This window comes from Taeniopygia guttata, chromosome 14 (genome assembly GCF_048771995.1).
Source record: "Taeniopygia guttata chromosome 14, bTaeGut7.mat, whole genome shotgun sequence".
Taxonomy (NCBI): domain Eukaryota; kingdom Metazoa; phylum Chordata; class Aves; order Passeriformes; family Estrildidae; genus Taeniopygia; species Taeniopygia guttata.
Genome location: NC_133039.1, coordinates 5,108,540 through 5,135,438, shown reverse-complemented (window position 1 = coordinate 5,135,438; position 26,899 = coordinate 5,108,540). Strand labels below are relative to the sequence as shown.

Below are 26,899 nucleotides of genomic sequence, written 5' to 3'. Positions count from 1 at the left end.
CACGGATATAACAGGGATCTGCTGAACTTTGGTACTAATTGGAGATCAGGTTTGGAAGAAAGGGGTGCTACCATGAGGTTATTGGTTAACCACATCCAGCAAGGGCATGTCCTGGGAGGAGTCCTACTCCAAAGTGTTGGATTGTCCATCTCGCTGCTGCTCAGCTGAGACATGGCTGTGAGATCTGGGTGTTTACACCCAAACACCATGGGTGATTAATTACTTCTGAAGGAAGTGGCTTTTTTTTGGTGGCTGCTGTTGTACCAAGTGCCTGACAGCCTTCTCCATCATTTGAACATTTTGGAGGAGCATTTTGCTGAGGGAGTTCTGGAGTGCTCCGAGATCCCATTCCAGAGGATGGGGAGTGCTGTGTGAACTCCCCAGCAGGGAGCATCACTAATTCCTTCCTGCCAGCCGCTGCTCCTGAGTCACAGAGCTCCTGTGTCCCTCGAGAGCGTGCACATCCAACATCCAGCACCGGGACACACACGGATTGACCCACATTTCCTCGGGCACAGCAGCAGTCACGTGCAGCTCATTGCCAGGAGCTCAGATGAGAACTGATGTAACTCAGTTCATCCAGCATTTGCATGGCCCGAGCCAAAGTGCTTTTAGGGATTTACCACTTGTGTGACTAATAGGTGATGAGGTAGATTGGAAAGAGTGTGTCTACGTGCTTCGTGTAGACAAGACTTATCCTGTAACAATGGCAGCACCAAAAAAAGTCTCTTACACATCATTCTCTCATTGTAGTTCTTAAATGGAACTCATTATTAAATCACATTTTCTTCCTCTGCATAAAAGCTTTTATACTAATTCCTTTGAAAGTTTGTTGCTTACGGATGTTTTCCCTGTGACAGCTGGACCAATGTCCTGTAGAAGAAAACAATAATTCAGTCCTGGGGTTAATAAAAGAACAAAAGTAGGTGAATGAATGATAAAAATTTGGCTTCACAAAGCTATTAATACCTCTGTAATTGCAGTCTTTTTTTGGAACAAGCCTTGTTTCTGTCCCATTCTCCTTCGCCTCTGCCACAGCTTCTTTATTCCTGCACATCTACTTGCAGTCCCCCTCCTTCCCCAGTGCCACCACTGTCACCTCTCCATGTCCCTCCCCAGGCTCAGCAGGGCTGGCACCAGGCCCGGGCTAATCAGCCCAGACAAGCTGATTCCTTGGCAGGTGTCCAGGTGGCTGCTCACCTTTTAGCATCAGTGCCCTCCACAAACACGGGTGTTTGGGCTGCCTTGGGTTTTTCATTTGTAAACAAGGAGAGTTTGAGCTGAGTTCTCTGAACAAATGAAAAAATAGACATGAAGACAGTGGAGAGCAATTTGTAGCCTCTTAGGCAGATGTTAGAAGGAATTAGAATGGGCAGAATAATCACAAAACAAACTACTGGAGATTGAAAAAATTTCCAGGAGTTAAAAACAATATTGTAAAACATCTAATGTACCTGATTCAAAATGAGAAAGGATGCCAAGAATTTAATTTGAGCGAACACAGTTTGTCTTCTCTCTTCCTGTTTTTAAACTTTCTACCTTTATTTTAGATTTTGTATAGAAAATTAAAGCAATTGTTCCATTTTGTAGCTCAGCACTTAGCCTGAATTATTTTTTAAAATTTTACCTGGATGGTCAGGGTGTCATTTTTCCCTTCGTTTTTTTGCTCATGCCTCTTGCATCGTCTGGAATCTGATGGATATAATTTGAATATGGAATGTTAATGAAGACAAAAATAGATCTGTGCAAGAGCTGGTAACAAGGAAACCATCAAGAAGAGAAGTCAGTGGAATGTTTAATTCCATCTAGTGTGGGCAGTTTTCCCCCTAAGTCATTAAAAGCGTTTATACCTCAGTACTAAGATCCAAGTTAGGATCAAGACTTCATTTATTATGGGCCATTAGCCTCTGCCACTTCTTTCCAACACCAGCTCCATCTTGATGATCCATATGTTTGTTATCCTCAGGTTGATAACGACAGCCCAGGGAGCTCTGGGAAGAAAGAAGTACTTAGGAATGAATTCCAGCTGGTTCAGTTTTTGGCTGGCCACTCTAAGTAGCCTAGAAGAAAATGAACTCATGGCTCTGGTCTTTTGTGCTCCCTTTACTCTTCACTGAATATGGACTTTCACTGCCCTGATTTTTAAGTCAGAGCTCACTCAGGGTCAGGTCAGCAAGAGCTGCTCCAGCTCATGTATTTGTTACTGTCCTGACCACAAAGCAAACAGCAGGTCTGAAAATAAAGGCAAAAGCTGTAAGAGCATGGAAATGTTTCTTTGGCAGCAAGGCCCATGGCTTTGAAAAGCTTTACATGACAAGACTTGAGGCTTTTAATGTTTCTATCCAAACATGCCAAAAAGCACTCTGCATACCTCAGTTGAAATCCAAGCCTGGAAAACAGCGAGATGTGCTGGAAATCAGGGAAAGTTTCTGAGGCATTTGTTAACCTGAGGTATGTGGTGGTAAAGCAGTGATACGGTGCTGATGCCTTACATGAAAGAAAGAATGCTTTTCATTTACTTGCAAAAAAAATTCGGGATGTTGACTGTGCCTCTTGAAAAGTCATCCAGTACCTGCTGGAATTTTTCCTGGTAGCAGTTACTGAAGTTAGTAGTGCCAGAAGAGATGCTTGGTAAGTGTTATTCTTTGTAATAGATTTTGAGCAACTGCTTGTTACAAGATTTCCAGTTATTAAAGAAATGCAAAATGAGTCTTGGTTATGCTGAAATAAGTTAGGCCCCATGCAGTGTTCTGAGGTTTCTTATTTCTGTGTACATAGTAGCCTGTAAGCCAGATTTTCCTGGGAATTTCTGTATTGAAAATTCTTCATTCACTGTTTCCGTATGAATGAAGAAATGTGGATTCTTGAACAATGTGACCACAGTGGTCGTCAGTGTTTTTATACTTGTATTTATGAACTTCTAAAAATTGCCCTGGCAAAATTTGTTGTTTGTATTTTCATTTAAAACAGGGATTTTTTTCCCGCCCTTCATTTTGCTGGAAGTTAATCTCAACATCAGCAGCTTCCTGGGTCACTGAAGGGATTCTCTTGCCAGCTTCGTGCTCTTGGTTCACAAGGAAGCTTCAGTTTAACACCGAGTTGAGCAGTCCAGAGCCAAAGCTGTATATTGAGCACTAAGGCAACGTTCCATGTGGATTATTTAACTACAACTCTTTTAGTGATGCATTTAAGCCTTATGGGATGAACTAATAGTTTACATAGTTCATAACTTGCACATAATACCATTAATTTTTTGAATAACAATGTTCTTGCTTTTGAGCAGTCTACTTAGCACTTGATGAAAACCAGACATTCATTTTGTACTATTTATTATATACCCCAATTGGAAACTTTTGTTGTGCAAAGTTGATTTTATATCTTATTTAATTGCATTAAGATATCAAAGAAGTCAAATACTGGTTTTGTCTGGAAAAACAAATCTCAGTTTTAAATTGAGATTGAGAATGTGTTAAATTACATTTTTCTCCTCCTTTACAATAATGCTTAACATTCAAATTGCTTTGTTGAAATGCTGACACTACCTGTATGTGAAGGAATGTAAATACCAGCCACTCTTTGGAGCTAAAAACATATGTTTTATGTTTTAAACTGAGAAATCTGCTTCATTTTAGCTTGGAAGTTGTAGACCTTTTGCTGTTTGACAAAAATTCAGTGTTTCTATTGAACTGCTGCTTGGCTGTATCTACCCAAACTTTGCCAAGATTTTCTGTACCAAGGTTTCTTCTTTCACAGGTTTCACGTGTTCTGAAGCAGCAGGTCAGACTCCTTTCTGCTTTCTGCATAACAAGCAGCTATTCTGAGGCAAGGCAATATTTATATACTGAGCTGGAGATAGTACTGGCTTAGAGAGTACAAAAGTTGTGTGTTGTGTTCCTGGCATTTCCAGTGTTTTGCTCCTTGGACAGGACCCCAAGGCTGGGTCTGGTTTAATTGGTGTGAGTGCTTGTGCATTCTACTGATTGTAGTGCTCAGTTAAGTACCCGCAAATGTGTTGCTTCTGGTTTTGGTCTCTGTGTCCTGCACTTTCTCCTCCAGTATAAAGCAGCAGAGAGCAGTTGTGGAGGTTTTCCTCACGGAATTTTGAAGTCCATTAATTGGATGATGATTCATGGGGGGGAAAAAAGCTGTTGTTAGTACAGAAAGATACTTGTAACTTGAATCTCACAAACTGCTTATAAAACATGCAGTTGTAGTAGTGGTCTGGGCAGCCCCGGAGAGAATATCTGGGAAGAAGGAGAATCTAAATTTTGGTGTTTTATGGTGAACATAATATTTCTTGGAAAAGCCTTTTATGTACTGAATTAGTAAGCAAATGATCAGCTGCACAGGAGAGTCCTTCTAGGCTTCTTTTTGGTAATGAAAATAAGGTGTTCAAGACTTTATACCTTGAACTTATGAAGATCAGAGGCACCTTAAATGAAACACACCTCCCTGAAATGCTAACTGAGCACAGGCACTGTTCTCCTCCACAGGAATGTCAGCTAGTTCATACCTAATTTATGCCTCAGCAATATCTAAAGCATTCAGGGTGTATTTTCTGTATTTGATTTTTAATTTAATGCTGTTCGCCTCACATTTTTCAGAGAAACAAATCCATATATCTGAGCATTTGGATAGGATTTCTAGAAAGGACCTTTTGTTACTGGGGCTTTGGGATTGGGGCTGGGTTTGAGCTGGGTTCTATCCCCAGCTCTGCCTGGGACCTGTTGTTAGCAATGTTGGGATGAGAACAGGGTCCCATTAGGTGCTGACATTTTTAGGAATTTGAAAAAGATGCTTTGAAACGTCCTTGGTGTTGAAAATACAAAATATTTTTGGCCATCTTAGTAAAATTCAGTTTGGAATCTGAATTATGACTGCATGTGGGTGGAGGAACATGTTTTTCATGCTTTAGGAATTTTTTTCCAGATGCTTTTGTGGTGCTTGGGTAACTGTAAAAGCAAAGTATGGAGATTTCAGCATGGATTTATTCCTTAGTTTTAATGCAATTTAAGGGAATTGAGCCACATAGTTTCCTGGTGTGTTTTTAGCTTCATTTTGGTGATGATGTCGCACAGCTCACGTTGTGTCTGATCCAAAGTGTGAGCACAAGAAGAATGTGCAAGGCGTGCAGATAAGTCTGTCTGGATAGACACCACTTGCTTGGAAATATGAATTATTCAATGCAAGTGCACGTGGTTAGAGATGCAAAAGATTGAATAAGGGATGAATTCCAGAGCTGTGTTGATCCCAGTAACTGTAAACTTGCACAGTGAAGTGTGGAGTAAATGAAAAGTCCATTTTGTATTTCCAGCGGGAGTTTTTCCATTGAAATTGTTTTGTTTAGCTCTCAGCTAAGAAGTTGTATTTGCCCTAAGAACAGCATATTATTCTGTGTGGTTTTAACAGCAGTTTTGAGGCTTTTACAGATATTCCTGTATCATACCAGTGTATACTATTCAGAAGCTGATGCTGTAGCTGAAGCCTGAGTGTATCCTTTGTTTTCAGGGAATCGGGAGACCGTTTGTGGATACTTTAACAAAGCAAAATCTTGACTGAATTTGGGAAATCTCTCCTTACAAAATTATTGTCCCACTTGGCTGTGCTCCTGGCAGAATTATTGGTGGGGGTGGATGACTGAGTTTTAGAAACCATACAGTGGGTATAAATTACATTATGTTCTGTTAACATATTTCCTGGTACAGCTGTGTAAATGATGGGCTGTTCTTGGGAATGGCTGTAAAAATGGTGATGGTAATAACTGACTTAGCTCTTAAATTCCAGTTCTCACAGAAACTGGTTGTGCTTTGGACGTGTTTGGAGACGGTCAGCAAAGAGAAGGTGGAAGGGATGTGTGGGAAGACAGAGCTTCAAGGACATCTTGGTGACAGAGGAAGTGTCACCAGTTAGGGTCTCACTCTTGTCCCAGCATCTCTGGCTGCATTTCCTACATATGAGCAACCACTGCAGGGCCAAGAACAATTAACTGAAGGTGGTAAAATAGCAGTTTGTGAAAGGTTTGCCCTAAAAAATAAACTTTAAAAGAAAAAGCACCCATGGAAGTACAATTTGAGTGGCACATGGGCCAGATAAACCCCATGGGCAGCTTTTGCTTTCAGAGCTGAGGGTGTGTCTGTAAGACTCATGCATTTGGGGATATTTAGGGCTTATGTCTGTCTAGGAAATGGGCAACTCTGTGGAGAGTATGACAATGCTCTTGGCCTGGATTAGAGGGAGGCGTTGCAAAGTCATAAGAAAACTGAGGCAACAGTTAGGATTTAATGAAAGATTTAATCTGAGAAACCTTTATCTCAGGTATTTGTTAGGGGTGGGCAGAGGGGGAAGAAGAGAGAAAAGTTGGTATGAGTAATAATTGATAAGCTTATTCCCACCTCTGACTTGTGTGCCTTTCTCAGATCCTCTACATCAACATTAATTCAGCTTCCTATTGATCTCCCTTTTTATCCCTGCAAAGTTCTCCAGCTGATTCCATAACTCTTCAGTGTTTCTCTAAGTTTTGCATCTCAGTCAGTTAATTTTTAAACTCACTTTACTGGTCTTGTACTGTACACAGTCTCAGTTAAAAGGGAATTTAATGAGTCTTGTTCTTCCAATAGCCCTGTGCTGGGTTTTTCAATGATTTATATTATTGACGGCTAAGTCAGCCCTTGCTGGTTGTATGTGAAGACTTATTGTTGGAGAATTTTTCAGTTTGAGTAATTCTTAGGAGCAGAGATGAAGCTCTTGTTTTGCCAACTTGGGGTTTTTTTACAGTAGGAGAACTGCCTCTCATTCGTGACTGGCTTCTGCTTAGGTAGGATGGAATTTTGATTCCTGACTAAGTAGATACTTTAATGACATGTTAATGGACTAATAAAAATGGCTTTTTCTGGGTGTGTGGTTTTTTGAAGATCTCTTCAAAGTTGTCTAGTGTTTGCAACTGGCTAAACGAAGCCAAGTTCCAACCCACGAGGAGATCATGCCTTGAAAAGAGGCTTTGATTTTTACTGCAGCCTACACAAAAGGGCCACAAAAAGGGTTCGTGTATCAACTCTAATGACTCTTTGAGAATCGAGGGGTTTTATAATGAAGCCTTGCTTTAATCTGGTAGTCAAGGTCTGGTTTAGCATGAGTTCAGGCAGAGCCTTCCAGTGTCAGGGCATGAATGCAGGGCCTGAATTCAGAGGGGTCTCAGGTTTTTGGTTGGTTTGTGTCTCAGATTGCAAATCTCACTGGCACCACAACGCTGAGATCGTTAGTGAAGGCCACTCAGGGTGCATGTCAGGATGAAATTAGTTCCATACAGCTAATTGGCTTATTTGGCAAATGTCAGGGTAGGCTGTGGGTTTGTTTATCTCTTCGTGCTTGCCGGCGCTTCAGCGGTTCGGGTGCTGTTACTGAGAAGTTAAAGCAGTCTGGATTTTTGCATTTCAGTCTCGAGCAGACGAAGAGAAAGACCAAAAGTATTCCTAAAGCAAACAAAAAAAAGACTAGAATAGAAACCTTGGCCTTTGTGGTGACAATTTAAAGTGCAATTTGTGAATAAAGTGGTGTATTTCAGTTCAGTGATGTGGCTAGCCATAGAGAAACTGCATTTTTACACACTTCAGCCATCTTTCCTTTCCCATCAAACCATTTTTTGTACCCCACCACATATAAATGATTATCATCCTTAAAAAAAAAAAGATATGTGAAACCTTCATGGGTTGTCTGGTAGTAGAAATAAAACCAGACCTTATCTGCAGTGAAGTCTCATTTAAGGTTATGTGCAGAGAGCACAACTCTAAGCAGAGCAATTCCTCAGGGCGGTTCAGAAGGGGTGACTTGTGGTATTCAGAGTATTTTCCACTAAATCCACGAAACTGTTTAGATGAGACGTGATTTCACATAAGAGATTCAGCAAATATTTTAATTGTGGGCCATGGGTTTTAGGGTGTTGAAGCAGTATGTGGTGAATAGCTGATGTTTGCTTTTTTCTCCTTTTTTGGAGGAGGCTTTTTTCCACTTCATGTACATTGTTTTTGCCATGCAGCCTTCCCAAAGCAGCTTTTCAGAATGGTGGGATTTCTGCTGTGGAAACCAGGCTGTGAGCTGGCACACACAGGGGACTGTCCTGCTGGGCCACTCCAACACAGGCTACCAAGTTCACAAGTCAAAACCTACACAGACTTTGAAGCATTAGCAGAGATATTTCTATTACTTGGATGTCTCAAATTTGATCTGCTTTGCAGCCTTTTTCATTTTCCTATTGTGTGCAGTAACTTTAGTTTCATTTTATGTCAAGATCTTTATTGCTTTTATTCCAAAGCCTCATTGTTCTTCTTTGCTTCTATCTTAGAACAAACCAACCAGCCTGTGGTGCTTGTAATGATTATGCTGCATATCTCTGTGATTAAAGATGGTCTATACAGAAGGAAATATTGAGTGAAGTCCTTTCTGCGCCACCAGCCTGCTGGCCTGTGTTTATCTTCTGTTACAAAGTAAAACGAATGTATCCTGGAATCTGGCTGCCTGTTTGTACAGGCATAAATAATTAACCTGAAATATCCAGGGGAAGGCCAGAGATGGCTGAAAGTGGTATTTGCCAGCATGGTTCACTGTGACCTCCCCCCACCTTTCCTAAGGAAAGTGTGGACGTACTGCTGGTTTGTCTTGTCTTGTCTCCAGCATTAACTTGGGTACTGAGCTGAAGGCCATGGTTAGCTCAGATCATATCCACATGTAAAGCTCCTTAACTTGGGCATGGAGGCTCCTACCTTTAACTTGCAAAGTGTGAATGAATGCAATCCCAGGTGCACATTTGCCTGCTGTTTTGCATTGGTACAGGCTGGGCCTATGGAATATTTTCATCACTTGCCTTATTTACTTTACTTTTCCCTCCAGGAAATTCTGTCCTTTGTACACTGTGCAGCTGGAAACACTCGTAACATCTTAGCAGTGTGCATTGGGATGGGGTGTGTTGGGAGCTGGACTCTGTGATCCTTATGGGTCTCTTACAAACTGAGACATTCTGTGGTGTATGGGAATAAATGGTGCTGATGCAGAGTCAGGCTCTGTTTACTTGGGAATGTTTGAAATGGTTCCTCTCCCAGACTCTTTTTCTGTGCCTCCCTGCAAGTGCTGCTCTTGCTGCAGGATGGTGTCTCGGGGTGAATTAGCACTTTTCTGATGCAATTCTCAGCTGGGTTGTTCACACACTGGTGCCACTCTGTGCCCTCCTCGCTGCACCAGTCCTGCTCCTGCAGCACCTCCTGAACCACAGCAGATGATTCATTTCTGTTTGGAGGCAGGGTGGACAACCAGGGCCTGGCAGAGGAACCTCTCAGCTCACTCAAGTTACATCCCCAGGGTAAATACTGACTTTGTCTAAGGCTCGTCCTTTCTTCACCTCCTGCCAAATATGCTTTCACACTAGCACTGCACCCAGCTGGCTAATTTGGCCTTTGAAATTATCTCAATAATGTCAGGTACTTAAAAAAATATTCCCATCCCTTTATAAATATTATAATCTAGATGTGAAGACATTGTTTCAGTGTTGTTTGGGATCTGTTATATTAAAAAAAGAAGTTTTTCAGAGCTGTGCAACAATCGGGAGTGGAGCATAAACAAATCCTGTGTCAGGCTGAAACAAGTTGGTTGACTTGGAGGAGGCAGAATGTAAATACCCAAGTCAGGAGAATTATTACCTTTTGTAGTGTTGCAACAAATGCAGGGAGATCACTCCTGCTGACAAGCCCAGAACCTTTCCTGCTTAAAAGAAAGAAAAACTAAAAGAAAAAGCACTTTGGAAAACGGGCAAAGAGGGGATTTGGGCAAGGCCTGGGCAAAGAGCTTAGGGTCTGTCTCATTCTCCTAAACCCTCTCTGAACCAGGGATAAAATTAATAACTTTTTAAGCCTTTGTAGCTAAATCTACTCAAGTCCATGAATTTGGGGGTTGAAGTAGCAGCCATCAGGTCCTCTCCTGTTGGAGATGATGTGTTTAAGAAGGAAATGTGGCCCAGTCCCAGCTTTGCACAGCAGGGAGGGGCTGTCTGCTCTGCTGCTGGCATGGTTTCACATCCAAGTCTCCCATTGCTGACCTTTGCCACCTGTTTTTTTACTGGAATTTAGAAATCTGTGGCTTTTAAGTGATACAGCTCTTGCAAATATTTTTTGCTCTAGTGGGTTTAACATGCAAATAGTGGAAGAGAGCCAATGGTCCATCTCGGGCAGCCTGATTCTGGAGATTGCTCCATAAAGGTTTATTTCAGCTATTAGCTTTTGTGCCAATATTTTTCTTACAAGAAAGAGTAATAATTTTTGCAACTGAAAATTGAGGGTTTCACAGGCTGTGAGTGGAAAATTGGCAGCTGTGCTCATCTACTGTAGACTGAAAGGCTGGGGCAGAGGGAAAAGAGTTACATGAAAAATATAATTCTTCAATAATAGCTTTAGAAATTTATGCTGCTATTTTGAAAGCACACCTGAAATATGGAATAAAGGTAATAATTATATGGACAAACCATATGCAGAAAGTTACAGATGTCATCCATCTCCAGCTCAATAACTTATTCTTAAAAATGGAGATGCTTTTAAAAATCTCACAGAATTAGTGAGATTTTTTAAAGTAGAGTTGATTTTAAAAATCACATAAAATTCTCGTTGGCTGGTACTAGCATGCTAAAGTTCTTATTTTACTTGTACTTAGTCTCTCTTTCTTGAGTAGTTTTTCCCCTGAAACACTCCCAACAGGAAAAGGAAATTAAAGGTTTCTCTGTCGTGCTTCCACAGGCAGCGGATGGTGATTCTCTAACCCTGTGTTGTTTCAAATTGAATTGCTGTAGTCTGGCACACTTCTCTTTTTGGTCAGTTGTTTAAAAAAAATGCAAGAGAAGCTTTCTCTGATTATAGTTTACCAGTGTAAGAAATAAGTAATTTTTAATCCATTCTAAAAATACTTTCCTGGTGTGGCTGCTTTAATTATCACTAAGAGGCAGGATTTGTGTATTTTTTTCCATGAGCTTCTGGGTTAAATAGTAGATTTCTTTAGTCTGTTTGCTTGACACGTGAGGTGAGGCAGTTTTTTCTCTGCTGCCTGTGTTACCTAGGGAAATGTTTCTCTGGAGCTGAGAGGTGGAATTCTAGTAGAAGTATATAAAAATAAATAAATAAAGTATTTGTTCCTTTGCACCTTCCCTTTCCCAGTATAGAATTACAATGAGACTGAGGGTATGTCAGGAAGAAGGGGAGATGGAGATGAGAAGGGGAAATGGTCCATACCTGGGGAATTGGCCATTGATTGTCTTCTGAGCCTTCATTCTCATGCTGAAAGATTTCTTTTTTTCCCCACTGGAGAAAGAGACTCCCTCAACAGTAATTAGGTCTTTTATAGTTACCTTCCTTTCTTGGATCTGAGTTTGAGATAAGTTGAGCTCCAATATTTTCCTCTTTGGCTCTGGAGTTGTTTTTCCTGGCCTGTTAGAACAGTTTAATGGATACTAAACAACTTGGATTGCTGAGATCCTACTGAGCAGTCCTTATGGAAAAGCAAAATTAGACTTGTAGCTGGTAATAGACTTGGTAGAAATGGAGATTGATGTGAATTTCCTGATGTAATTTTTTCTTAAACTGCTGTGCTGGTGAGTAGATTTGGAGAGAGGGAAACGATGTCTCATTTGTGGCCCTTTCAAAGGAAAACATCTTGATGCAGATTTTTTTTTTTTTTCAGTAAATTTATTTTTCTCCCAAGTTCAAGCCCTGTCACACTTATCCCCAAACCTTTGTATTTTTGCAGATTGCTTCTGCTGTTGCAGAATTCCTGCCATGCTTTGTTTCACCATTTATCCACACTTTGTGTGCAAGGAGCAGGAGGTTGCACTACATTTGATGGGACTTAGTGAAGAGGTCTCTTCCAGGAATCCCAGCACTGTTCTTTGTTCAGAAAATGTTTAGCCGTTGTTCTAAAATGGATGGATTCTGAAACAACATCAAAAATCTGATTTAGCATTTGTATAAACATGAAATAAAGAAAATTAGGAGGTTTTAATGCAAAGGGATGCTCATTAAATCTTCTGTGTGTTGTTACAATAGAATTAAAGCAGCAAATATAAAGCCAAATTTATATGTAAATATTCCAATCCCAGATAAAGAAAATAATGCCCACATTTAATATTTAGGTGTTTTTTTATGAATTATGATCAGGTATTATTTTAGCTGATATGATTACCAGAAAGCTTTTTTTTACAGTTTTAAGATTTCTTTATCTGCTTTTTTTGTTTTGCAGTATTATGTGCCAAGAATCTCGCAAAGAAAGATTTCTTCAGTAAGTATGTCCTAATTGTGTAGCTTTCTGCTCTGGATTAATCAGATTTATTTGGAGATGGTGCATTACTGTGGAGGCTCATCTGTGTGTGTCATATGCAGTGCTTTACTACAGGAGTACACATTACTCTGGGTTGTAGATTGTGTGCACTTCAGGGTTGGAAACACCGAGGGCTGACAAATTCCAGCTGGAAGTCTGACTGATGGAACCACAGACTGCTGCTCACAGCTCTGTGCTGGAGGGTACCAGGAGCATCCACCTCAAACACAGGATTTGCTAAAATACTTTTAGGATAATGACAACTATTCTTTCTTGAGGGGGGATCTTCTAATGGCATTGTCTTGGAAGCAGCAAAACAAAGGACTGTGTTTGACAGCACCTTTTCTTTCCACAGGACTTCCTGACCCATTTGCTAAAATAGTTGTGGATGGGTCAGGTCAGTGCCATTCCACTGACACTGTGAAGAACACGTTGGACCCCAAGTGGAACCAGCATTACGATCTGTGAGTTGTTTGTAAGGTCATAAGTAAACAGTATCCCAGAGATTTGTCTGGTGAATAAATAGTGCAGGGTTGGCACTGCAACTTCATTTTGTGTTAGCAAGAAGAGTCACATTTCATAAAATCTCAGAACAATTTGGTTGGAAGGGACCTTAAAGATCATCCAGTTCCACCCCTTGCCATGGTCAGGGACACCTCCCACTAAATCTGGTTGCTCCCAGCCTGGCCTTGGACTTTTCCAGGGATGGTAAAGCCCCAGCTTCTCTGGACAACCACTGCCAGGGCCTCAGCACCCTCACAGGGAAGAATTTCTTCCCAATATCCCATCTAATCCTGCCCTCTCAGGGACTCATCTTTTCAAGAAGAAAGTCCTTATTAATAAAAGAGTGGTACTTTGCTTTTAGGTGTTTGAATTGGGAGATATTTCTATGGCAGATACACAGCACAAGGGCTCAGTGAGCTCTCCTGGAGCAGTGCCATCCAGTTTTTTCAGAAAATTGTCCTTGTTGGAATGATTTATTTTCTTCAAATTATTAGAACCATAAATTCTGCGGTTTTGTGCGTTAATCGACTTGTTGTTTAGCTTTTAATGAGGCTGGCTGTAGTTAAATTCATGCTGCAGCAATATCAATTTCCCATGCTGTGTGAAATCACTGTGCAGTAATTCATTAATAACAGCATTTTGGGCATAAGCACTTGTGTACTTATAATAAAGAGGCATGACCGATGTACGAAAATGTGTCAGAATTTGTACCAATTACAGCATCAGTTCTGTGGAGTAAAAAGAGGTTATTATTTCTAAAATTACTCTTTTAATATGTATCTTTCTAGATACGTTGGGAAAACAGATTCCATAACCATCAGTGTATGGAACCATAAAAAAATCCATAAGAAACAGGGAGCTGGCTTCCTGGGGTGTGTCCGACTCCTCTCCAATGCCATCAGCAGGCTAAAAGATACTGGATGTAAGAGAATTCCTCCCTGGTGTGACCAAGAACCCCACATACCTTGTACTGAGTAGTGAATAGTGTTCCCACCCAGCCCTTCCCAGGGCTGATTTTTTCAATTCTCCTTTGCAGACCAGCGTTTGGATCTATGCAAACTCAACCCCACAGACACCGATGCTGTCCGAGGCCAAATAGTGGGTAAGAATGATCCCAGCTAAATTCCATCTGCTTGGTAAATATCCATAGGGAAAAACTCCTCTAGTCACTGCTTCTGTGCCTGTTCTGTGCTGTTTCTTCTTATTTTACTGGGATTCAATTGCATAACCTGAAAATTTTCATTACACTCCTATGCAGGAGTTTGTTTTCTCTTAGTTGATGATGGGAAACATCATTAAAAACAGGGAATGCATCTGGCAGAGCTTCTGCTGCATCTCTGGAAGGGTGAATGTCACTGTGAAATTATGCATTTGGGCAAGGTGACAAGCAGAGGGAATCTTCAGTGTTAGAAAAGGATCTGGAGGAGTTAAAAGACATTTTACAAGTTGCTGTTTGATACCTTTGATTCATGCAAGCCGTTTCCAAATTTCAACAAGGCCGTGCTCATTTTACAGCAAATATACCCCAAGTTTTACTGCCCCCAACCAACCCCAGCTTTTCAGTGATATCCATTTGGCAAACTCCAAATTCTCACCCTAAGATGACATCTAGTGGTGAGCAATTTTTTTCCAGCTTCCCTTTCTAGATCCTCATGAAACCCACATGTAGAACTTGACATGTTTGATATTTATAGAAATAAACTCAAGTTTTGAGGGGGTGACCCTCTGGTTTATCTTCTGCTTTTTAAAAAAAATTAGTAATGCTATAAGAGAATAGAGGGAATTTTGGTAAGTGATGTGTTCTTGTGCATAGGAGAGAGCTTTCCTTAATATTTTTTTCCTGTATAAATATAGATTTTTTTGATTTTTGCTGTTTTTAAGAATGCAGTTTTTCTTTTATTGACCTGATTTTGTGTTTTCTTCTTTCAGTCAGTTTACAAACACGGGACAGAATAGGAACAGGAGGTTCTGTAGTAGACTGCAGAGGGCTTTTGGAGAATGAAGGGTAAGGATTGTTTTCTTTACACTTAATTAGAAAAATTGTCTGTCTGTGTGTGGAAAGACTGTGATTAACATTAGAAACTTAAGTATCAGTGTGACTACCACATTTTCTGGGAATGTGTATCAGAAAGTAGGGTTATTAGGCTGAACTAATAACCTAGAAAGGTTATTAGGCTAAACTCGGTAAGACTTGATTTTTTTGTTACCAGTGCTGAGAAATTTGGGTATATAAACATCAGGAAAATGGCGCCTCTTGGGTTCAAAGTTGCAGCACTAGAAGTTGTGAGGAGAGAAAAACAGTTATTTCTGCATTCACTTCTCTTGTGATGGAAACTCTTGAAGTTTCCCCATTTTCAGAACGGTCTATGAAGATTCCGGGCCGGGGCGGCCGCTGAGCTGCTTCATGGAGGAGCCGGCGCCGTACACGGACACGACGGGAGCAGCGGGAGGAGGCGGCTGCCGCTTCCTGGAGTCTCCCAGCCAGGAGCAGCGGCTCCAGGCCCAGCGGCTCCGCACCCCCGAGGTCAGAGCTCACGTACAGACACCTCAGAACAGGCCCCACGGCCACCAGTCACCTGAGCTACCTGAAGGCTACGGTGAGTGTCCCCCAGCTGGAAAACTGGAAGGGTTTCGTTTATCCAAAGATGTCACAAAAATTTTCTCCCCTTTTAATGGATCGAGGTGTTTTGCCTGTCGGAACGAGCAGGGTCCACGTGCGTCTCATTCTGCGTTTTGGAAAAGGTACCAAGTGCAGATGGGAGTTTGAGATTGGCTAATTAGCAGTTGGCTACGCCAGGATACACTGAGGGGTTGATGGTAAATTAAACATGAGGTTGTGGCATGATGCTGTTACAGAAAATTCACTGCTACTCTTGGCTGTGTATCTAGGGAGAACGAATGTAAAGAGCTCTTTAAACTAGAGCAGTAATGCTATTTTTTCCTTCCCCCTTGGCATGTTGTGTAGGTTTGAGCCCACATTTGAGAAAAGATCAGGAAAATATATAAAAGCAACAAAGAAATACAGAAGATTAGGGAGGATGGGATTAAGGAGAATTTAAACCTCAGATAAGAGCACACCAAATCTAGGAGTAGAGAAATCTAGTTTGGGGGTTTGGATTATCTCAAAATCTAACATTAAAAATACAAACTAAAACATGCTGGTGCATGGACCTGTGAGTTTCAAAAGAATGTTGAAATGTGTAGCCAGAGTAAATTTGTCAGGAGCAAAACAGGCCATGCTGCAAGAGATTAGTGTGATGGCTCCAGTATTTTTCCTAGGATGAAAATACTCTAATGTCTTTACACTGTTTATTTGGAATTTTTTTAAGATTGGTAATTTAGAATAATCTTCCTTACAGAGCAAAGAACAACGGTACAGGGACAGGTTTATTTTTTGCACACACAGACTGGAGTGAGCACGTGGCACGACCCAAGGATACCAAGGTATGAATTTATGGTTAAAAGTCTGGGGAGTTTGGTGTGTATTTGTGTGGCAGGAGGCTGGATTTAGAAGAGCAAAAATCTATAAATTCTGTCTGAATTTGAAGGGAGAGCTACCAACAGAGGAATTGTTTGGGATGTTTCTCTTTACCTTTTCACCAAACATTAAAGATTACTCTTTTTGAAAGAAAGAATTATTTACTTGAGGATCATGTAAAACAAAAAAGAAAAAAAATATGTAGCCCTTCAGGAATTTCTGAAGACAAATTCTTCCTAAAATGTTGATGTGGCTGTTTTTGGTGAAGCTACAAATTTTTGAATCTTACCTACCTTTTTTTTTTTTTTTTTTTTTTTTTTTTTTTTTTTTAATGGTTTGGACTGCAAATTGAAGAAAAAAATTACTTCTTTCTTAAAATAATTGTTTCATTAATATTCAGCTTGTAACTTTTGTTTTATTAGTGCTCACTTGTGTATAACTGAAGGTGAGATTACTTGTTATCTTTAAACTTGAAATGGTTTGAGGTTTTTATGCTTTAGGCCAGTAATTTGCAGCTAGAAAATGTGAATCCTTCACATGATTAATTTAGTAAAGCCTCTTTAAACCTTAACCTGCAGTTAATCCAGGTCTTTGTGAGTGAGGTCTGGTGCTCTTCCTGAGTAGCTCTGAATCTGGGCTGTTTCATGGGCCACCTGCACACCAGATTCAGGAGTGAAGTCTGTAACTCTCAGCTGCTGGATAATAGAGGAATGTGGTACAGGATATTAGAAAAATGATACAAAGTAGTGCAGGCAAAAGTGGTGATAAAAACTCAGTGTATGGAAGGAAATGAAAAACAAAGCTGAGAGGGAGAGAAAATAGCTGATTTTTAGATTAGCTGGTATTGTTGAAAGAAAAAAAATGAGTGGTTGTTCATTTGTGTCAGTCATGTCAGGCTTGTGTGCCCAAAGCCTTGTGAATTCTCCAAGTGATGCTGGTCACCCTAATGGAAGGTGCTGCTGCTCCTCTCCCGAAATCCTTGAGCCAGGGTTTCAGGAGCAGCAGTGGAAGTGAACACAGCAGTGTTTTGTGAGTCACAGGTCACACCTATTTTTAGTTAAAGGTGACTTTTGTGCTACCAGCTTGTGGTGCAAAAACCTAACCTTGGCATGGGGCAGAGCTGTAGGTTAAAACTTGCTGTAATCAGATCTCTGCAGGACTTTCAGCTGCACAGCTGATCACAGCAAATGGTCCCAGCCATAATCTCCTTTAAGGAGCCTAACAAGGGCTTGTCTGTCTGCCTGTGTGTCCCCTTGGCTTGTATTCGCTGTGACACTAAGGCACCTTCAGTGTACAGAGCTTTTCTACCTTCATAAAACCTCTCAATTAACTCATTTATACAAATGTTACATGGATAGATTTAGGTGAGGAACTGCATAGAGTGATGTCTTCAACTCTGAATCCATGCCAGCTGTTTAAAGAATACTTTATTTAACAATAGGTTTTCTGCCTAAAAATAATCTTCATGTTTCCTTCCTTCCTTTTCTTGCCACTCTTGGTGTTTTTCTCAGTTAAGTGGCTGGAGACCTAGGTATTTTCAATCTTTTTAGATGTAAATACATTCTATGTATTGAATCCAGATACTGCCTGGAAGTGAGTGACTGCCTTTAGCAGAACTTAAAGTGATACCTGAAATTTATCCAGGATAAAAGGGGTGAGTGAATGTCTCAAAAGACTTTCTCTCAGTGGTTTTTCAGTCTAATAGTCAGGATTCTAACCTTAACCTAATGAAAAAGATTATTTTAATTTTTAAGTGATCTTGGTATTTGGTTGCTTAACTTCAAATGTGCATTAACATCTTGTTTGTTTTTCACTTTAGAGACCTTAACAGTGTGAATTGTGATGAACTGGGACCTTTGCCTCCAGGTTGGGAAGTCAGAAGTACAGTTTCAGGAAGAATATATTTTGTAGATCATAACAACAGAACCACACAATTCACAGATCCACGACTACATCACATCATGAAGTAAGAGCTTTGCCTGATAAATAATTCCTGTCAGGTCTGGGAGTCATGAGGGGCTGAAACCTTGAATGATAATTAGGGAACAGATGCAGCCAGTGCTGTAGTCAGGGTCCAAGCATTGGTTCTCCATGCTAGTTTTATCCAAGTTTTTTGCTGAGACTCTTCAGAAGGGTTTTTACTCTGTCCTGCACAGTTCTGGAATTGCTGGGGTGTGGGGTAGAGTCTGCCAGGGGTTCCCCAGCAGCCAGCTCATGTCTGTCTGCATGAGCAGTTCTAGCTCTCTGCTGGCTGTTCTGGATCTGGACTAACTTCATGCTCCCTTGAGCTCCAGACAACGGGAAGATAAAGCCAGCTGGAGTCTGGTCAATGGGTGCTGTGCACAGCCAGTTTGGGTTTAGCAGGATTTGGTAAGCTCAAGTTCTGCATCATGGAAAGGCAGCTGAACTGTTGTGGAACTGACCCTGGCAGCAGCCTGGCAGTGCTGCTTATGCACAAGGCCAGACTTTTTCTTCTGCTTGAAGTCAGCCAGGGAATCTCTGCATCTAAAAAATAATTGCTCTACAACCCAAATAAAGCATTGATGGATAAGGATAGGTGAGTGTATGAAGCTGCAACTATTTGGGACAAGTATATCTTTCTCTCTTAAAAACCATAGATGCAGTATTTTTACAGTGTTAAAATTCTGCTTGAAGCTGGAATAAAATCAGTTGCAGCTGTTAGACAGTTCCCTTTATAATGCTGTTGTTTGTTCCGTTAGAGATCTGTTTCCATGTTGCACTCTTGAAAGTTCTCTCTGTGTGAGAGAATACCACACAAACATTAATTACTGCTCAGTCAGCAGTCAGAAATCATGCTCCAGAGCCTTCTACAGTGCTTTGCCATATAAAAACAGTTCAAAAATGCTGAAACTCTAAGTGTCTGTGTTCCTTACATCCTTGAATTTAATGTAAAGATGGTACAGAAGTATGCAGCTGAATACACATTTCATTCCGTGTTCCTCTTAGAAAAGCTTAATAATTTCTTCTATCATTGTTACACATATTCCTTATTGTTATGTGTCCAGAATAAATATTGTCTTTTTTTTCTCCAAGCCATCAATGCCAGCTAAAAGAGCCCACCCAGCAACCTCTACCAGCTCCAAATGAGGGGTCATTGGAAGAGGGTGAGGAGTTGCCTGCACAGAGATATGAAAGAGATTTGGTACAAAAGTTGAAAGTTCTTAGACATGAGCTCTCTCTTCAGCAACCTCAGGCTGGTCACTGTCGCATTGAAGTATCCAGAGAGGAAATATTTGAGGTATTTGATTTTTTTTTTACTGCTAACAACAGCTTTTGTCACTGAAGAGTTAAGTAAAACTGATCACTAATTATAACAACTTTGCTTCACAAGGACCCACCACATTACACAGTTGTTGAAATTTGCTTCAGGTTAGCACTAAAACAGATTTGTGTTTTCTGTAGCTCAATAACAATATGTGTTACAGAAATGCAGAAATCTCAATTATGGTATTAGAGAAATCTTCATAGACTTAATTATAGGAAGGAAATAAAACAGCTAATTGTACAAATGCACATACAGGAATCCTATCGTCAGATAATGAAGATGAGGCCAAAGGACTTGAAAAAGAGGCTTATGGTGAAATTCCGAGGAGAGGAGGGCCTGGACTATGGAGGAGTAGCAAGGTGAGATTTTGGGGATTTTCTGACACCTCTTAACCCCTTTCAAGTTACTTGTTAATGTCATAGTAATTACTTGTGGTCTAGTTTATAGGCAGTGGCTGTAGTTTCACTCTATGTGGTATGTTGGAAAGTGGAAGCTTGTGATTTTACAGTTGTCCCACTGCAAGTTATGAAAGTGTGATCAGCTCAAATTGTGAGGTCTCTCAGGGAATGTAGACCCTGAAGTCAGATCCAGATCACAGGAATGGTTTTGTTAAACACACCTCTCTGATTTCCCACAAATGGATTGCAGGAGGGTTCCTTTTTGTGATGTCTCAGCTGCATTCAGGAGAGTTCTCTAATCTGTTGGAGCAGGAGTGGAGATGAACTAATCCTAAACAAAAGCTAAAATTTCAGCGAGGACTTGCCTCTCTCTTAAAAATGACAATAATTCCCTGCGGGTTGCATCAGATCTGAAATTCAGGAGCTGATTTAGCATCACTGAAAAAATGCTCACATGGTGGCTCAGAGTTGTGTAAATTCACAGAGAAATTTCTCAAATCCACAAAAGCTGCCCACTTAGGTGTCTTTCAGTGATCAATCCCTGGACAAAGTAAAGAAGCTGGAACATTCTGAGCTGCCTTACCCGAGGTAACCTTGGGTGTCTCCACTGTTGACATCCTGTTACCCTGATGCCTTTCATAATTGCCCATTAGTTGCAGCTGACTCTTCCAGATCAGTACAGCTCCACTTCTAAGCATTACAATTGATAGTTCTCTCCAAATATTTTGGACCTGGGAAGGGTGTCCAAATTTAACAACAAAGGGGTATTCGTCATGGTGACTTGGGAGGTCAGAAATAGCTTTAGTTCTGCTCCTGTCCTCGTGTGTTACCGAGGTGAGAGAATTTACCCAACCCTCCTTTTAATGCACTTGGTCTCTGTTCCTTCTGGCCTCTGCTGAAAGCAGTCACCAAGCTGGCAGGAAAACAGCTTTTCTAAAGATCCCCAGCAATTGAGCTGATTCTAATCAACAGATTTTTTTTTTTTATATTTCCTTATACTGTACAGGTTGCAGAGAAGCAACCTGTTGCAGAGATCTTGTAGGCTCCAAACAGCGGAACTCTGCAAAGGCAGGATTTTTTTGGAAGTGTGGCCTGTTCAGACTCAATTAGTTGGTGGCATTGTCTAACAGCTTGCTGTAGCTTCTCTAATTGCTGTTAATCCCTTCAGTGCTTCTAAACTAAACCAAGTCTGCTCTGAGTGGAGTAGGACATTGTGGGGTTTTAATCACACCCTTTTGGTCTACAAATGGAGGGCAGCAAAACAGGATCTGATTTTGAAATAAGCATTCCATAACTGATCAATCACAATAATTGTGTTGTCTAAAACTTAAGTGCAACTTGCACTTTTCTAAATCTGTTGTTTTTGTTGGGGTTTTTTTTGGCAGAGAGTGGTTGTATTTACTGTGCCATGAAATGTTGAATCCCTACTATGGACTCTTCCAGTACTCCACAGATAATATTTACATGCTGCAAATCAATCCAGACTCTTCTATCAATCCTGTAAGTACTATTACTAGTAATTACTATTCTCAGTAATATTTCTACTTTGCAGTCCTCTGCAGTTTCTTACAGCTATTCTTCTACAAGAAGAGTCGAAACTGCAGGGTAAATTGGAATAAGAAGGTGTTAATGTCTTATATTTATACAGTAAGAAGTAGAGGGGTTTTGTTCAGAAATTAAAAGCATGACAGCCTTTGATAAATATCTGATTTCTATGAGACTCCTCAGTACTGATTGGTTTGCACAGTCATTCTGAGAAGACGAGACTGATGAAATTCATCTTCACTGTGAGCACAGGTGGTTGTGCACACAGCGTTACATTCCCAGCAGTGCCACCCCATGACTTTTAGGGATGTATCCCTTGCTTGCCCTTTCTCACTACCCTCCTGTGCTTACCTTTTCTCTTACTGGAGGATTTGTATTGATGCAGACCCTAAAAGGAGCAGCAGTTCTGTGTTAGTAGAGGGAGTTCTTCCTGACATGACATTTTCTGACATTTGCACTGGAAGATGAGGGAGGTGGATTGGAAGAATGTTAACCATAGGACTTACACCTCAGCTTTCAAAAGTTAGTTTAAAAGGAACATGGAAGAAATGAAAGAAACAAGCACACTGCTTCCTCAAGGGTAGATACATTTGGATGGTTAAACTAAGAATAAACTAATTTGTGTGTAATCTTCATCTTCTTGGATTCTGGAGGTTTCATTGTGATTTTCTTTTTCCAAGTTTTTCCCTTTGAGAGGTCTAAAGACTTGAATCCAATGTGTTAATCAGGTAATGCACAGAGACTTGTTCAAGGTTTTTAATGATTAAATGCTTTGGTTTTGGTTATGTTGTGAGGAGAAGTGGTGGCTGCTCTTGCCCAGAGGGCTGCAGGTAACTCACACAGAACAAACCACTGAGAGTGCCACAAGATGTCAGTGTCTTCCCAAGCCTGATTCTCCTCTCTCCCTGCAGGACCATTTGTCTTACTTCCATTTTGTTGGTCGGATAATGGGTTTGGCTGTGTTCCATGGACACTATATCAATGGGGGGTTCACAGTTCCCTTTTACAAACAGCTGCTGGGGAAGCCCATCCAGCTCTCCGATCTGGAATCTGTTGACCCAGAATTACACAAAAGTTTAGTCTGGATCTTGTAAGTACTGAATTTAGCAATTGTCTCACTGTAGAGAAAATGGGGTAAAGTTTGTTGGCAATAGTGAGATGCTTTAGACAAACAAAGAGTTTGCAAAATCTTTTTATGATGGCTGTCTGTACGAAGTCATTAAACTATTCTTAATATATCAAAGGTACTTGAGGAAAAGTTGTCATGGCAAACTCCCCTTGCAATAAAGTAGATACTAAATCATTAAAAGTTGCATGGGCATGGTAGAATATTACTATCAAAATCCAAACTCAGGACAGACGTCTAAGGGGAAGTACAGCCTTCTTCAAAAGAAAGCCAACTCTGATTAAAATGAAAATAAATGGAAGTAATTTGAGCTTCTGTATACTTACAGCACAAGATCAGTATAGCCTTGGGAATCTTCAGAACTGCTTTGCATTATCTCAATTTCTTTTCCTAAATGCTATTTTGAATTTTGTATTTAAAGAAGTTACTGATGATTAAGTTCTATATGTGACAGCAGATCAGATTCTTGCTGGGTGTGTATATATATATATATGTATATACATATATATATATGTGTGTGTGTGTGTGTGTATTTTTGTATATAGGGTTTTATCCAGTATCCCGAGTTCTGTTAGAATTAGATGAATATTCTATATCTGATCAAGCTCTTCAACATACACTAAACCAGACAGAAACTGGTGATGGTGGCAATATTCCTCAAGTGTGTGAAATGCAGGTGGTAACTAAGATTTAGCCTGAAGACTACCTAGGTGTTCAAATAACTGTCAGCATCACCAGTGAGAGTTAGCAATATGCCAGAAATGCTGAGTTCACCCTCTGTGCATTGGCAGAGAGAACGATATCACACCAGTCCTGGACCATACGTTCTGTGTGGAACACAACGCCTTTGGGAGGATTTTACAGCATGAACTCAAACCAAATGGCAGGAATATTCCAGTGACAGAAGAGAACAAGAAGGAATATGTCAGGTATTGCAAACAGAAATATGTCCTGCAAGTGGAGTGGGAAGAGGGTAGTAAACAGAATTTTTGTATCTAGTGAAACTAAGGAAGTAAGTATTTTGGGTGGGAACTCCTGAGTCATAAATGACATGAATGTTTTCACTGGAAGACCTGGGAGGATGAAGTTCTGAATGGTATTTTGGTTTTGCATTGATGGTGCAATAATTATTTGGTGAAGAAAAAGGAATGGATAAGACTTCTTTCATAATACAAAAATGTGTGTATTAAAACAAAGTCCTCTGTAAAATGAGTATTTTTCAAGTCTGCTGTGAAAATCCCAGTGCTGTCCAGCTCATCACCCCTGACTTCTTCCTTCCTCCCCCACAGGTTGTATGTGAACTGGCGGTTCATGAGAGGAATAGAGGCACAGTTCCTGGCTCTGCAGAAAGGTTTTAATGAACTTATTCCTCAACATCTCCTTAAGCCTTTTGACCAGAAAGAACTTGAGGTATGTTTTATCCACATGGATTACTGTTCTGTAATTTGTTTGATCCACAGCCAAGCACTGATTTAAAAAACAAACATAAAGCAAGCAAAACAAACAAAACACAAAACTTATTCCCTTCTATGTACCAGAAGGCTGAGTATTTGTTTGACCAAACCCTCTTAGGTTTATTCTTGACATTCTTTGGGTTGACATTATTGAGAGGGCTACTTAAACAGGGAAAGACAAATACACCATGGTTTCTATCCAAGGACTAATGCTCAAGGCAGGTGGTCTGAGAAGGAAGAAACACTGCAAGTTTGAGGAATTCTTGGCAAGACCAGACACGTTGTTTACCCCAGAACCTGTTTTGTTCAGTAACTTTTCATGCATGGCTGTTTCTGTTTGCACACAGGAATTGGTTTGCAGAAGTAGAAGAGTTGAGCATATAGAAAATAAATTAATGTCTTCTTATCAAATCCTGAGAAAGCTACTTCTTAAAATAGTTTCTGTTACAGCAATTTTTCCTCTGGCTTTGCTTTTAGAAAAAATAAGACAACCTGTAGAATATTCACCACTTGTGGTTTAGAAAGCACTAGCTTTGTGCTGGTCAGTCATGGATTTTGGTTAATCCCACAAAGTTCTTGCCCATTTGTTTCAAAAGGTAGATTAAAAATCCATTAAATATTTCAATACTCTCCACATCAGGACAGTCACAACTCCCCTAATGATGTGGCAGGTGTAAGTGTGTGCTATCTTGATAGCAGCTGCTAAAGGGCAGCTCTCAGCAATGAGATCCTTACTGTGGAATATTATGGGAACTTTAAAATACAACACACATTTTGTTTTGAGGGGTGAACTTTGCTCTGTGCCATTTTTTTGTTGTTGCCAGAGGAGGTGGTTAAATGCATGGCCAGCAGCAACGTCCTTTTTGTAACCTGGTGTCATGTGGAAAAGAGATTGAAGTGATATATCTGGTCTGTATCAGAGATTCTCACAACTGAGGTCAAAAAACAGATGAAAAGTTTCCGTAGTTTATTGTGGAACAACAAAGCAACTCAGATGTTGCCATAAGCTGAGCAGGATTCCATTGTTGCTAGTATTGGCACCTCTAGGACAATCCTGCAGCAGGACAATGATGCTGTGCCACTGCCTTATTCCAAGTCAGTGCTCTGCTCTCATAAAGACAGGCTGTACATTCCAGGGAGCACAGATTTAATAAAGCAGATCTTGCATGGGCTTCTGACTCTTAGTTGTTTGTGAATGTTCTAATGATGGCAAAGCACTGCTTGGGATCAGTTTCACTGCAGTCAAACCGGAGAGATTTACTGCCAGTTCTGTACTGGTTTGGAAGGTTACCTTGCACCAAAAAGGTGGGTGAAGCACCTAAACAATGCCAGGCTTTGTGACGTGGATGGATTTGTTTTTATAACTGCAAACCTGAAATTACTCTGGACTTTAAAGCGCTTTCTAATCTTCTAACAGCTGATCATAGGAGGCCTGGATAAGATAGACCTGAATGACTGGAAGTCCAACACACGCCTAAAGCACTGCATGGCTGACAGCAACATTGTCAAGTGGTTCTGGCAAGCAGTGGAAACGTTTGATGAAGAAAGAAGGGCAAGGCTGCTGCAGTTTGTGACGGGCTCGACGCGTGTCCCACTTCAAGGTTTCAAGGCTTTACAAGGTGACTGATGTGGAGGCTGAGTTAATCTGTGGTTGGGGAAAGGGATAAAAGTGGTGTGGTATTTACAGGCCTCTTGTAAAATATCAGCATATTACTGGATAAGTCAAGCACTTGCAAACTTTAGAGCTTGAGAGCAGTTTTACATTTGTCAGCAGCTCAGCTGCTGCTGAGCACTTTGGCTGTTGCTGATAGTGATGGAAGCTGGTGAATCTGTTACTGAGCAGTGCTTTGACTGCTGTCAATTTTGGCTTGTCAGTCTTCTACAGCTCTGTGCTCTGAGGTTCAAATCATTCCATGCAAATATGCACAGGGATATATGGCTGACTAAAGAACTTTTTCATGTGAGAATTGTATTCCCCTCAGTGTTCAGCAACAAACTATTAGGCTTTAAAGCTAATTTCTGAAAATTGCAGGTTTTTATCAAAAATGTGGCAGTGTCCTCGGCTGTTCTGATCTCCTGATCACATTCAATTTGTTGGCTGACAGTATATTGATGTTAAAAATGAAAATACTTGTTCTGTTTTACAAGGAAAACCTTCATGCACTTAAGTATTTTCATTTTTGATGGTGCAGCTTCATTAATATCAAATTTAGCAGCTTTCCAAAATACCAGTCTGTAAAATGATTGTCACAAACAGCCTTATCTCTTCTGCCATCCCTTCATCAGCTGCAAATATCTCTACAAATTTAGCCTAGGACATACTTAGGCTTGCAGCTGGAACTGTAATTTCCTCTCTTGCCTTTTTATACACAGCAAAATGTGTGTGTGTGAATGATGCTTTGTTGAAGTGCATTAACTAGAATGTCTGTCTAAGGTTCTACAGGCGCTGCAGGACCCAGACTGTTTACCATCCATTTAATAGATGCAAACACAGACAACCTTCCAAAAGCCCACACTTGGTAAGATGGAAACACTCTGCTTCCTCTCCCTTTGTCTTGATTTAAAGGAGTCATAGCTCTGTCCTGGGCAGGGGCTAGGCATGTGATACACATGGATGACTCCAGGAGTGCTCTGTTAGCTTGGATATATCTGTTCTCTGCACCAGCAAAATCATTTGCCTTTCTTAAAGCTTGTCTTCTATACTATCTGTGGTTTTCATTTATTCCAGAGGTGGTTATTCTGGGTAGTGAGACATTTGAAAGTTTA

General features: G+C 40.5%; 1 protein-coding gene across 4 annotated transcripts in view; it reads left to right on the top strand.

Moving 5' to 3' along the window:
* Window positions 1–26,899, top strand: part of SMURF1 (SMAD specific E3 ubiquitin protein ligase 1) — a 45,381-nt gene that overhangs the window by 13,835 nt on the left and 4,647 nt on the right. Inside the window, exons 2-17 of one of the 4 annotated variants that reach the window (XM_030284413.4) lie at window positions 12,265–12,303; window positions 12,698–12,806; window positions 13,635–13,768; window positions 13,883–13,948; window positions 14,776–14,851; window positions 15,190–15,443; window positions 16,206–16,290; window positions 18,144–18,290; window positions 19,379–19,583; window positions 19,866–19,969; window positions 21,394–21,508; window positions 22,465–22,643; window positions 23,471–23,608; window positions 23,969–24,089; window positions 25,551–25,752; window positions 26,568–26,652. In XM_030284413.4, the coding sequence (XP_030140273.1) occupies window positions 12,265–12,303; window positions 12,698–12,806; window positions 13,635–13,768; window positions 13,883–13,948; window positions 14,776–14,851; window positions 15,190–15,443; window positions 16,206–16,290; window positions 18,144–18,290; window positions 19,379–19,583; window positions 19,866–19,969; window positions 21,394–21,508; window positions 22,465–22,643; window positions 23,471–23,608; window positions 23,969–24,089; window positions 25,551–25,752; window positions 26,568–26,652 (2,059 nt within the window). The remainder of the gene's footprint in view (window positions 1–12,264; window positions 12,304–12,697; window positions 12,807–13,634; window positions 13,769–13,882; window positions 13,949–14,775; window positions 14,852–15,189; window positions 15,444–16,205; window positions 16,291–18,143; window positions 18,291–19,378; window positions 19,584–19,865; window positions 19,970–21,393; window positions 21,509–22,464; window positions 22,644–23,470; window positions 23,609–23,968; window positions 24,090–25,550; window positions 25,753–26,567; window positions 26,653–26,899) is intronic. The other 3 variants (XM_030284416.4, XM_030284415.4, XM_030284414.4) reach the window with 3 other exon arrangements.